This window comes from Nicotiana sylvestris, chromosome 4 (assembly GCF_000393655.2).
Source record: "Nicotiana sylvestris chromosome 4, ASM39365v2, whole genome shotgun sequence".
NCBI lineage: Eukaryota > Viridiplantae > Streptophyta > Magnoliopsida > Solanales > Solanaceae > Nicotiana > Nicotiana sylvestris.
Window position 1 is genome coordinate 2160387 of NC_091060.1, and position 13586 is coordinate 2173972.

At 37.5% G+C, this 13586-nt stretch overlaps 1 protein-coding gene across 1 annotated transcript; it reads right to left on the minus strand.

Moving 5' to 3' along the window:
• Positions 1 to 268: 268 nt before the first annotated feature.
• Positions 269 to 9227, minus strand: LOC104211311 (kinesin-like protein KIN-14L). The gene is made up of 20 exons (XM_009760351.2): positions 9102 to 9227; positions 8578 to 8665; positions 7829 to 7986; positions 7587 to 7733; positions 7233 to 7488; positions 6809 to 6900; positions 6654 to 6725; positions 5518 to 5610; positions 4999 to 5073; positions 4110 to 4191; positions 3929 to 4024; positions 3555 to 3728; positions 3354 to 3460; positions 3053 to 3231; positions 2794 to 2958; positions 2440 to 2690; positions 2089 to 2252; positions 955 to 1940; positions 630 to 805; positions 269 to 546 (listed from the first exon to the last, which is right to left on the minus strand). The coding sequence occupies exons 2-20, from the start codon at positions 8642 to 8644 to the stop codon at positions 479 to 481; spliced, it is 3408 nt and encodes a 1135-aa protein (XP_009758653.1). The 5' UTR covers positions 8645 to 8665; positions 9102 to 9227; the 3' UTR covers positions 269 to 478.
• Positions 9228 to 13586: the final 4359 nt, after the last annotated feature.

Genomic DNA, 13586 nt, shown 5'->3' on the forward strand with positions numbered 1-13586 from the left:
GTTTGAGCTTTTAGACATGCTCTATTGCAGTTTCTATGTCTTGCTAAACGTTGTTTTTCATCACAAGCCAATGCAGAACCAGATGGTCATGCAAACTTGTAGTAAAGGAAATTTTTTTGTACTTGTATACATCTAAAGCAGGCATTGATGAGAAGAACTTTCATTGAAATGTTAGGTTTTTGATTGGTGTACAACAATGTGCTTCTATAAGGTTATTCATGGTTCGAAAAATGAAGATTTTGCGTCTTTGTGCCCCCCCCCCCCCCAGTTCCTAATTTCTGCCTCAGTAGTCTGTACAGAAATGTCAATGTTAACAGCCTTACTACATCTAAACTTGCAGCGAGTATCTGCAGCATAACCGTGTCATCAATGTTTGTCCTAGCTCGAAGTCAAGCATTCAGTATTCAGTGTACCAAAGCCAAAAACCTACTTTTTGATCCCTACAGCTAACTCCTTGATGTTAACTACTTAGTGTTCCTTATAGCCACCTCGACTTGGCTGAAGCGTGTGATGGAGGAGTCTTGGAATTTCTGCTTTCGTTTGCACCTATAAAATGAACAACGGTTCTGTAAATACTACATTTGGTCATTATAGTTTGTTAACTGAGATATAGTGTTCATTTTACTTACAAGAATCAGGCAAGGTCCCTCCTCCAAGTGAAGATCTCCTCGACATGGTTGGTGGTGGAATGCCAGTTAGGGATTGTCTTCTTAGTGTCCGTGCATTAGAAGCGATTGGTGACTTCACCTCATTTTGGCAATTGAAAGGTGATACTGGTGCTGCTTCAGTCCTTTTCTGTTGGTTCCTGTAAGTTTTCACAAGTCAATAAACACAATTCTCAGGCAACAAAAATCACACTGTTGAACTTCCTGAAAGCTACAGCTTCCTATGCTCATACGAATTGATTAAATGCATAAAAACAACTAAAATGCGATCAGGGAATGGATCACTTACTTTCTGTCGGAGCCATTTATCAGTTTCCCAATAGTGCGAAGTGATCTTCGTATTTGAGATCCCTTTCCATGAGTGCTGCTAATCAAAGTAGGTGTCTGGAATTCGGATGAAATTGTAAGCTCACTTCGAATTCCTCCCTTGATCTCATCTATAGAGGTTATCAGTGGCTCGGGTGTTTTGGGTAGTTGAAGAGAAGGAATCCTTGTCCTGTTATCTGTTGTTTTCACCCCCTGGTTTTTAATGGCAGCACTTGTTGGACTCCTAGGTGCATTGCAGCTCTTAAAAACAGAAGTTGGACTCCGAGGAGGCTGCTGGATTTTATAGGCAGAAGTTGGACTTCTAGGAGCCTGCTTACTTTTGAAACCAGAAGTTGGACTTCGAGGAGGCTGCTGGCTTTTAAAAGCAGAAGTTGGACTCCGAGGAGCCTGCTGACTTTTGAAACCAGAAATTGGACTTCGAGGAGGCTGCTGTCTTTTATAGGCAGAAGTTGGACTCGGAGGAGCCTGCTGAATTTTAAAACCAGCAGTTGGGCTTCGAGGAGGCTGCTGGCGTTTAAAAGCAGAAGTTGGACTGTGAGGAGCCTCCATGCTACCGACTTGATCATAAAATTTTGTGATATCATCTCCCTCTTGAAGCTCGCTAGATTTCTGTAAGCACACAACTTCTGGCTTATCATCTCGCTTGCTTGTGGTTTCTAATGATTTGATCTGTTCAAGGTTCTTACTGGCTAATCTTGGCCTTTCTAAACTTAATCTTCTCGAACGAGTTTTCACAGCTGGGGTTTTGGATCCCGTTTCATCATCAGCGTTGGCCTTTTCTACCCTCATGGTGGTGCAATTCTCTATGCTTAATCTTCGAGCTCGTGGAGTGGGTCTCTCAGCTATTGCTTTAGGCTTCTGGAAAGGTGTTCTTGCTGCTTCCTTTGGTTTGTTAATTTGCGGAGTTTGTGTTTCCTTGTTAGCCAACGCCTTTTTGAGGGTCTCAATCTACAGTAATTGGAGCAGTTGACAGGTAATGAATGATAATCCAACACTCTAAGCCCAAGAAATTTTTGTTTATTTTGTCTTATAACCCATCTTTTAAGCCACTGTATGCTTATAACCATATAATATCATGAAAATGAACGTGTTTTACCTCAGCTTTGAGTTCTAAAACTTCGGTGCTCTCTTTATTTAAACGAGCTGCACCAAGTTCTACACTCGAAACCCTCTGTGCAAACTTCAGAGTACTGACTGTTTCTCCAAAGGAATCCCCTTCAGGACTAACATGAGCAAACATCAACGTTTTTGCTTGTCCACCTGAAAGACACCATAAAAAGCATTAGTAAATCTATAAATGGTCGTAATTGCAGAACTCAATAACATTCCTACATGATGTTTCAAAGCCTAAATTCATAATTGACTAAATCTTGTCTATATCAGTGATGTGAGTTGCTATATCTGGAGCGCGAAATCTTGAGCTAATTGAATAATCTATTGTACAAACCTAAAGAGTTCTGCAAGAGTAATGTGAGTTTGCTGTTTCTATAAGGGATGTGAGAATTCTTCTGTGCCAATGCTGTGATCACATCACCCAAGCAAGAGAGAGATTTATTTATATGTTGTGCCTCTTTGAGGCCGTCTCCAGTAACTTCTGACTTGTCAACTCGTTCACTGCCAGCAAGATCAACCAAATGGAGGCAACTGTGTATTATGTTTCCAGATGTATCTTCACCATGCACATGTACAGTCAGCACACTGCAAGAATTTCATGTGAACATATATTAAACTTAACATATTTTTAGACTGTCTCAATGGCAAGGGAATAGAAATAACTTGAATGCTCTTTAGTTAGCCTCACCTGTGTGAACGGCTACTGCGGTTGTTCATGGCAGTACAGCCAACAGCACGGTTCAAGTCACCAAGTTTCATCAGGTTTATAACATCTGCAGCACAATTCACTGGATGCATGCTAGCATCAGGCAGAGGCAAACCATTGCCACTCATGCAGATTCTAATCTCTAAAGTATGAACAGTTAAGGACGCATTTATTTAACTTCCCCGCTTTGATTCATCTCAAATTTAACTGATGAAATAGGGAATAATCAATGAAAGGATATTTGGTAAGTGAAGCATCCTTTGCAAGAAGATCATGAATTTGCTCATTGTATATCTCGACCATTTGAACGTGGATCTTATAATTCATGATGTCCTTCCTTTCATCAGACAGTAGGAATAGATCATTCAGAGCCAATTGGTTGATTCCGAATTCATTTGATGATCCACCTCCAGGGCCAGACTGCAAAGAGAGAAGTATCAAATATGCATCTAGTGCAGGTTCAACGATAGAGATGATAAAAGTAGCTAACAGCATTGCAATTCACAGGAATACATGGAATTTATTTATCTAAAGGCTCTCACCATAGTATATGTTTTCCCTGATCCAGTTTGACCATAAGCAAATATGCACACATTATAACCATCCATCACAGATCTTACAAGCGGTTTTGTGTCTCGAAATACATCCTCTGTAAAATTAAGCAGTGTTACATGAAAAAAAATATTAGAAAAAGAAAATGGAAGATGTATCTTCAACTGTACTACTGTAGTAATATCCATTACCCTGAGTGGCAGTTGGACCGAAAACACGGTTGAACTGGAAAATTTTCCTCCCATCTTTCCAGGATTTTAGTGGGTCAATTACAACCAAAGAACCATCTTCTCCAATAAAATCTACGGCAGTTTTCGCTTCTGCACTGAAGGCAGGCCTTATTCTGCAGTAAACTCGAATATTCCCTAAAGAATAGATTAATACAGCAAGATTAGAGAGCTTTTGTATAATAAAACTTGACTCTAACAGGTACTTACAGGAATAACAATTCAGACTTTCACTTTCACTTTATATTCTTTGACAGACTTTTCTCCCATCATAAAAAGAGGGATAAAAAGTTATTAAGCCATTAGTACATTTATCGATGATATCATTGTTGAAATACCTTTTAGGTCCTGAACCATGTTATGCAAAGTTCTGTTTTCTTTCAGAACCTTGTGATATCCAAGAGCAGCATTAGACATCTCGAGTACTTGATCACCTGAAACCATGTTAAATCAAACCTCAATTTAGCTTTAAAATTATAGGAACAATTGTTGATATAGATATGTGAAATGTGACCTTACCAAGTTGCTTCAGATCACTTTGTAGCTGAGACTGCAGATCTTCAAATTCTCTTTTCGTGCTTGATAACAGGACCTTAAGATTCTGCCAGCTTAAAATATTAGTTATTCATGAGCAAACAAGAAGGTATTTAGCAAATAAGCCAAGTGTTGAACCGGAAAGAATCTTGTGCAAATCAAAGCATCACAGCTAACTTGCTTGCAGACCACTCATGCTTAAGCTAAACAAGAATAGAAATGAAATATCTGAACACCTAATTCACTTACTTCACTAATATTGGATAAGTTCTTTGACAACCAAGGTACTATTAAGTACTCTCACATCACAGTCTTCGACAGATTAAAACACTTTATGGTTCACCATCATCAACATTTATTTGACTCTACTGCACGAGACATTGTTCTGTTTAGGTCATCTAGCTACCTATGCTAGCATAAAAAGTGTTTGAGGGGGAGTCACATTGTTTCCCAACTGAAGTTAGATTTTGGAGATGAGGGGAGTCCCATTGATTACCGACTGACATTAGTTTTTGGAGATCATGAAGTACCTAAAGGCCTTCACAATTCATGCTTGACTTTGTTCGTCTCTTACACCATCCACAGCCATTTTATGTATTTAGAAATCAGATATTCATAAGGACCACGATATCTGACATATTTTTCTGAAACTCGTGGGAAGAGGTGTAAAATCATATATGTTACTTCAGTATCTTAAGAGATCGACTCTTTTCAATGCTGATCAGAGGGAAACATGTGTGGCCATTGATACTCAAGGACGAAACCAAGTGAAACATTCTTTTTAACATTCTTACTAGGAGAAATTACTATAGGAGCCTTAAACTGAAGCAAATAGTTAGTACAGTAACTTTTATTTAGTTCAAAAATGACTTACCGAAAGTTCCTTTTCTTGCATTGTAACTAGAGTCCAGTGGTTGCAAGTGCCCTTCTTTATGCAAGCTCTGCAACACTGAAGACCAGAAGGTGAACTACGACGCTATCTAAACCATGTGCATAGACATTGACATATTTAAATTCTATGTGCAAGGTCCTGTTTATTTCATCATTTGACCTTAACACTAAATGGAAATTACAGATTCTAACTAGATTGGAACTGTAGATACTGACACTAAATTCAGATTGACTTTTGTTCTCTCAAACAGTTTCCAGATGCTACAATAGTAAATTTTTTTGATTCTTGTGTAAAAAAGTTAAACATGCATGTAGTTTGATAATAGCAAGGTAGACAAAAATTCTTTCCTATAGGCCATGACTTGATTGACATTTCTTCTCATCATACTCAAAAATAAAAGACTCAGATTCTTAACAAGTACTCTGATAATTGCAAGATCGACAAATTGAATGCTTCAGGTTCACAAATGGGGGAAAATGCTTAAAACTGAACTAAGCTTACCTCGCGGTTTCTAAGATTAGATAAATTTTGGAGAGGTATGCATGTGGAGTTGTCTTCTGAGCAGCTCATCTCTTTTAAAGGATCCGATTTCAACTGCAAGTGGAGGAATATAAGCTATATTATCTCAAGATCACTTAAATAGATAGTGTATAAAAAATGACAAGCCAGAAGGAAAATGATATCCAGATTTGACATTAGTTTACTGATCAATTTAGCAGTGCAACAATACACCACCAACAACAACAACAACAACAAATCCAGTATAATCCCACAAGTGGGGTCAGGAGAGGGTAGTGTGTATGCAGACCTTACCCCTACCTTGAGGTAGAGAGGTCATGCAATGCAACAATAACAATTAAGAATTATTCCAAGTAATATTCTACTTATGTTTCATGCATCTTTTGTAGGTAAGCTCACTATAGTCCAGCCTTTTCTTAAAGGTTTACTTTCAAAATATGAAGTTACAGATTCTGCCGAGCCAATTGTGTAGCACGAGAGATTCTCATGGAAAATAGGAGGGAACTGTTTCAAGCTAATACATGAGTTGTTAACATATGGTTGAACGCAATAGTCAAATAAACAACCTCTTTTTCTTTCTCTTTATCTCTAAAGAACAATAGACTTAGTGAAAGTGCCAAGCATATTCTGGGAAGAAATGTTATGCAATATGAAGTCTAGCTCAAGATCATAGGCGAAGCTACATGTTATAAAGGGTGGTCAACTGACCACCCTTCGTCGGAAAATTACACTGCGCATATAGATAAAATATTAAATTTTAGAGGTATATAACATATATTGAACACTCTTTCTGGGAGAATATTTTTAATTTCTTTCAAGTTTGAACACCCTTGAATAAATTCCTGGCTTCGCCACTGCTTAAGATACAACAACAACAACAATAACATACCCAGTACTATCACATACCGTGGGGTCTGGGGAGGGTAGCTCAAGATATGTTTCAAAAAAAAAAAAAGAACCTATGTACGAAAATATGTCATTTTTCATCTTACTAGTCCAATAGGTACATATTCCCATTAGCTGCATGTGGAAAATAGAGATGATGTAGGATAAAAGTTTTTTTGGAGGAGATGTAACAAAAACAAGGTAAATACTCATGTCGAGCAAAGCCCAATTACCTTCGGCAACTTGTTTCGAGGTTGTTCCTCAAAGCAACTAGACAAGATCCTGCTGAACAAGTCAACTTGGTTCTGTTTTGGAGAAAGAAAATCATCAAATATATCAGTGATCATTGACTCTAAGAAAAGCAGCAAATAGTTAGGATGACGCATACCACATTCCCATTGCGAAAAGAAGCAAAGAAGTTATTGCCCATGTTTTCCTTCATGTCCACCATTCTTTCAGCTAGAGCCTTGACAATTATGCCTAAAACCAGTTAAATAAACCAGAATAAACATGAATTTTCTATGTTAAAAGAAAGTGGAAACTAACTGCAAAATAAGAATAAAAAATAAGTTTGTTCATCAGTCTTATAAAAGTGTGGTTAATATGTCTTATAAAGTATTTCAAGACTAATAGCTCAAAAAGTTAATTGCACTTCTAACTCAAAATCCTCTCTCAAGAATAGTAAATTTGGCAGAAACTCAACAGAAGTTGCAACGCTGTTGCAATAGTTAAATATGCAGTGATATTCTTTAACATGAAAATGTTTTTTTTCTTTGCATGCAGACATAAAAGAATGCAAAGAAGTTAAAGACCTTCGATTTTCTGAATTTCATCCTCTGCTGCTGATTGTTTTGGACAGGCAGCAGACATTTCCAATCGCCTGCAACTATCAGAATTAATCGTCATAGGTTGTCGTGCTTGAATCCTTCCCCTCGAAGGGGTCAAGAGAGGAGACCTTAGAGGTTTATAACATCCGACGCCTCCGGTCATTTGCTTCCACTCATGATATGCTTTAAGTTCCAAAATGCAATCCACAACCTTTGTCAATGAACCTGCCTCTATATTATCCTAAGAATGCACAGAATGAATTGAGAAATTGGTATCTCTTTCCGGCCTCCATTTCATTATAAAGCTTAAAAAGAAGACGAAATTAGCTATAATTTTACCCTTTCGAATACCGATGCCTCAAATGCTGGTAGCTTTAAATCTTCCACAGCTACCAAAAAGTTCCTAATGTTCTCAAAATATTGATAAGCTGGTAATGGCTGAGAATCCCACATGATTGAATGCGAAGGCATGTGGTTTTCTACAACCTAAAAACAAGTAGCACAGCATAAAAAACAACAACGAACGAATAACAAATGTTGCATAATGAGCTGCTTTTTTCGCATACTAGATAGTAATGTACCTTTGGAACTGATCCTGGTCGAACTTTGTTAATTAAATTGCAAAGAACCAAACCATTTCTCAAGCAAGAAACAAACTCTCTCTCAGAAGGCTGGCTTGATATACCTAATGGTCCAACGAAACATTCTAACCAGTGGGTCGCTTGATATCGCCTCAAAGCTACATATATACAACGAAAACCCCACATGAACTTCATTTACCCCAGAAGGGAAAATAATACACAAAATTAAACCTCTTTACAGTACTTATAATCCATTTTTCTTGAGTCATAGTACTACCTCAATCAAACAATGAGCACTATGGATAGTTAATATAATACAACAACAACAACTACTACTATGCCTCTATCCCAAACAAGTCAGGGTCGGCTATATGCAGTGGTGAAGTCAGAAATTTCTCCAAGGGTGTTCAAACTTAGAAGAAGTAAAAAAAAGATTGATCAATATTTACCTATATATATAGTATAATTTTCGACGAAGGGTGGTCAATTGACCACTCTTACAAGAGTGTAGCTTCGCCTCTAGCTATATGAATCTTCACTAACCATGTTACTACATATAAGCTCATCCCATGCCAATATTATACAAAATAATAACAACAACAACAACAATAATAATAATAATAATAATAATAATAATAATAATAATAATAATAACAATAACAATAACAATAATAATAATAATAATAATATAATAATAATAAAATTAAAAGTGCTAGAAGTTCTTTATATGGATAGTGAATAAATGAAACCTGCTTCTTCAGCTTTCCTCCAAGCCAAGTTGTATTCATGTCCCCTTCCTCTTCTTGAATCCTCCATTAAAGATCTAACCTTTTAACTCTATCATCCAGAAAAAACCAAAAAAAAAAAAAAATGGTTAAACACATTTTTTGAACGTATCATTCAAACGCCTTAAATGTAAAACATTTTTTGACACATTTGAAGGAAATCATTTTACCCATAAAAATATATCAATTCTAAAACCCTTTAGTCCAAATGAACATAATCACAAGAATCTGTCTACAAACAATTACATAAAAAATCAAGAAAATTAAGATTATACATAACAAAGAAGATTAAAATATAGGAACCCTTCAGATTTTTGAGCTTTACAAAAATTCAAGAAAAATTTACCTAATGAGTAGTATGACTTCTAAAAACCTTCAGACCCAAATGGATATAATTCCAAAAAAATTATAAAAGAAAAATTACTAAACAAAAATTCAGAGTATACAGTAGCTACAACATTTCTACTATAACTGAATAATATACTTACTTTTTCAAGAATCTCTCTCTCTCTCTCTCTCTCTCTCTCTGAATGTAAAAAAAACAAAGGTACCCCACGAATTATCACAATTTAAGTAGAAATGAGAGTGAATTTTTTTGGAAATTAAAGTTAGAATTATTGCTTTTTTTGGAGCTAAGAGAAATGTGGAAGATTAAAGTTAGTAAAAATTTATAATATAATTTACGTATGTTTAGGTTTGGATCCGAACCTAAGGTTCCGGTAATGTAACGTTACCAAATTTGAATTCAAATTGGTGGGGTCTTTGATCTAGACCGTTAATTATTGCTACGTGGGATAATCATAGCCGATGATTGGAGTTCATTGAGAAACTAACTTCTTTGATTTAAGATATTGGGATCTTCTTTTTCACATATATAGTTAATATAGAGATTTCAAAAGTTTCCATCAATCAAAAAGTGAAAAGGAATTTTTTTTCCATTTTTAGCATAGATTTGTGTTTGGGACATGTTTTTTATTTCCAAAAATATTTGTGACAAAATGTTTTTTTGACTTGACTGATCAAAAATTAGTTGATAAAATATTAACGAAATTGATATTATAAGTAAATCAAGGATTTGGATAAAACTAAGTGTTACAACGGATACTAATTAATTTTTATCTATCACGTTAGGTAATTAAATATCCATCTATTTCTTATTTCGTATTTTGTATCCTGTATTTCATATTTCATATCTCTTATATATTGTTGTTGTTATTGTTGTTATTTTTATTACGCATTTTTATGGTACTAATATATCATCTCCTATTGCTTTTTTGAGCCAAGGGTCTCCTAGAAACAGTCTCTCTATCCTTCGGGGTAGGGGTAAGGTCTGCGTAGATATTACCCTCCCCAGACCCCACTTGTGGAATTATACTGGATCGTTGTTGTTGTTAGGTAATTAAATAGATAGAGGATTGTGACATCAATTGATCCCTTTGACTTGGCTGATAAATATTGATGAAATCGATTTTATAATTTACGGATTTAAAAAGAAGTATTAAGACGTATAATAATTGATTTTCATTAGTTACTTTAGCTAAATATATTTGATTCAAAATATTTGTATCATTTATTATCTCGTTCTAATTCCACTATTATTTTTATTCGAAGAAGACATATGATCATTAATTATTCATCTAAGTACAAAAAGCTGAACGGGCACAGGAAATGATACGGTACCTAGGAAACGTACGTCATAATGACACATAACGGACATTCATGGTACCCTGAATCGACGTGACGATCCATCTCCAAACTGACATAACGGTCCAGTAAAGTCCTTAAAGCGTCACGTCGTCGTCTCTCTATATGGACCCCGTCCTCGCATAATGATCAGATTTCTCCCCTTGAATCCACAGGGTTCACCCATTGAGCTCGCCAAAAGACGAACCCAATAGGTGGAGGAACTAACTCTATGGGTCAAAATCTAACCATAAGATGGTTGAGTAACGATAAGGGGTCGACCAAGCCGTAGTCGTGCCCATGAGGTGTGATAGCAAAGAGCACCTCGGCCATTGCTGGGTTCAAGCCGTCAAAAAACTTACATCGCAGAACAAATGTAATGTTCGGGCAAGTAATGAAGGATACAGTCATAAGAAAGTACGTCGGTCAAAGACCAGTGAATAAAAGGGAAAATTGTTAATATATATATAGGGGCTGAGCCCAGATCTGGAGGGAGAGAGGATGGAGAGCCATCATTATGGAATCAACAAAGGGGGATCTCTTAATCGTCAACAGTTTCCTCTCCTCTCCTTCTGTGCTTTTACGATTATGATGCAAATCTGTCATAGATGTAAGCTTATTATGTACATTTGATGTATGATAATCATCTTAAGAAATATTACACGTTCTTGTTCTTCTTTGATTTTTATACTCGATATGTTTGGATCTAGAGTTAATTATGTTTGGCTAAGATTTACCTTCTATATCTATGAATAAGTAGTTAAACAAAAGGGTTTAACACTTTTTGACAAAAGGGTTAAAACCCTTTTGTTAAACAAAATTAATCAGAGATATAGAAAGTAAATCTTAGCCAAATATAATTAACTATAGATCCAAACATATTGAGTATAAAAATCGAAGAAGAACAAGAACGTGTAATATTTCTTAAGATGATTATCGTACATCAAATGTAAATGATAAGCTTACATCTATGACAGATTTGCATCATAATCGTAAAAGCACATAAGGAGGGGAGAGGAAACTGTTGACGATTAAGAAATCCCCCTTTGCTGATTCCATAACGATGGCTCTCCATCCTCCCTCCCTCCAGATCCATGCTCATCCCCTATATATATTAATAATTTTCCCTTTTATCCAATGGTCTTTGACCAGTGTACTTTCTTATGACTGTATCCTTCATTACTTGCCCGAACATTACACTTGTTTTGCGATGTAAGTTTTCTGACGGCTTGACCCCGGCAATGACCGAGGTGCTCTTTGCTATCACGCCTCGTGGGCACGACTACGGCTTGGTCGACCCCTTATAGTTACTCAACCATCTTATGGTTAGATTTTGACCCTTACAGTTAGTTCCTCCACCTATTGGGTTCGTCTTTTGGCGAGCTCAATGGGCGAACCCTGTGGATTCAAGGGGAGAAATCTGATCATTATGCGAGGACGGGGTCCATATGGAGAGACGGCGACGTGACGCTTTAAGGACTTTACTGGACCGTTATGTCAGTTTGGAGATGGATCGTCACGTCGATTCAGGGTACCATGAATGTCCGTTATGTGTCATTATGACGTACGTTTCCTAGGTACCGTATCATTTCCTGTGCCCGTTCATCTTTTTGATTAACGACTCTCGGGTTTCCCGCTCAGGCCATTTGTGTACCTATAAATAGGGGAACCCACCATTCAATTGTTACGCTTTTCGATTTACCTAAGGAATTTTGCAAATTTCCACCTTCTTCAGTATTTCATACTTCTGCTTTCGTCAGAATTTGACGTGACCATCCTCTCTTTTCCTTTATCACTCTTGTTTATTTCGATCAAGTTAGACAAACGGCTGGTACTTCTTCCTAGATTGACAGATTTGTCGAAGCTCCGATGCCGGAAAATGACGTATCTCTTCTTGGAGAGGGAGTGGAGGTGACGAGAGATGAGGGATTTCCGACAATGGCTAAGATACTATCCCGTCCGGGGAAATTATGGACTAACTTTAACAACCTTGCCGGAGATGAACCGGAACCCGTCCCTTCCACTATGGATGAAGTGGCGATTACGGCACTCAAGGCTAAGTGGGGAAATCCAAATCACATCAAAATGGTGCGGACGTCGGGGACGGATATTGTATATTTGCACCGCCCAGGGTACTGTGCATTTTATGCGTATCCTTTCGTTAACGGATATACGCTTCCTCTTCCCTCTCTAGTGATAGACTTCTGCCGCTTCTACGAAGTGTGGCCGGCTCAGCTATCACCATATGCATACAAGCTCTTCCTCATGTTCATCAAGTACGCAGAGCTCGCCGGTTGAGGGGTTACTTTAGGGCACATGCTTCATATTTTTGCCCCTCAATTTCTTCGGGGCACGATGATCCACATGCATCATCGAAGAACCAAGGGTTTGGTGGTGAAGATGGAAGATAAGGCTAATCGCCACTTCTGGGAAAGCTATTTTTATGTGTGGACGAAGCACCTTGTGGCGGACTCGGCAGGGTTCCCTGACTCTCAAGTGCTCAACCACTCGGTACTGTATATGGTCATCTGACTCAGGAAAATCCATCCCGAAACATATACAACACTGACTGTAAGTCACCCAGTACCGAGGAAAAAGGGCAATCCAACCATGTGGAGAAATCCATCTCCAGGTATCAAGTACTTCGGACAAATCCATGTCCAGGGAAATCCATCCCTCAATAATATCATCCGCGCTCACCGGGGTGTGTTACAGACTCTGGAGGGGCTCCTACAGCCCAAGCGCTATCATAATCATCAATATAATTATTGCGGCGTGCAGCCCTATCCCATAACTGTCACTCATAACCAGGCTCTCGACCTTACTCAGTCATAAACCTCTCCAGTCTCACCCACATGCTTACAATATCATGAAAACAAACCCGGAATAATGATATGATGAATCAATAAATAACTGAGACTGAGATATGATATAAAAGTGCATGAACATGACTGAGTACAGAATATTAATAAAAATAATGAGGTAACAGCAAGAAACGACCACTAAGGGTCCCCAACAGTACCGACATAAAGCCTAAACATCATATCTAGCATGATTTACAGCTCAATTACCTTATCACATAATGAAAACATGGATATCAACAGGATATAGTCATTAAATCGTGCCATGGAATCACCCAGGTCAAAAATCTCACGGTGCACGCCCGTCACTTGGCATGTGTGTCACCTCAATACTAATCACATAACACATAGTTCGGGGTTTTGAAGCCTCAGAACCAAGTTTGGAAGCGTTACTTACTTCAAACCAAACAAAATTATACTCCGCAATGC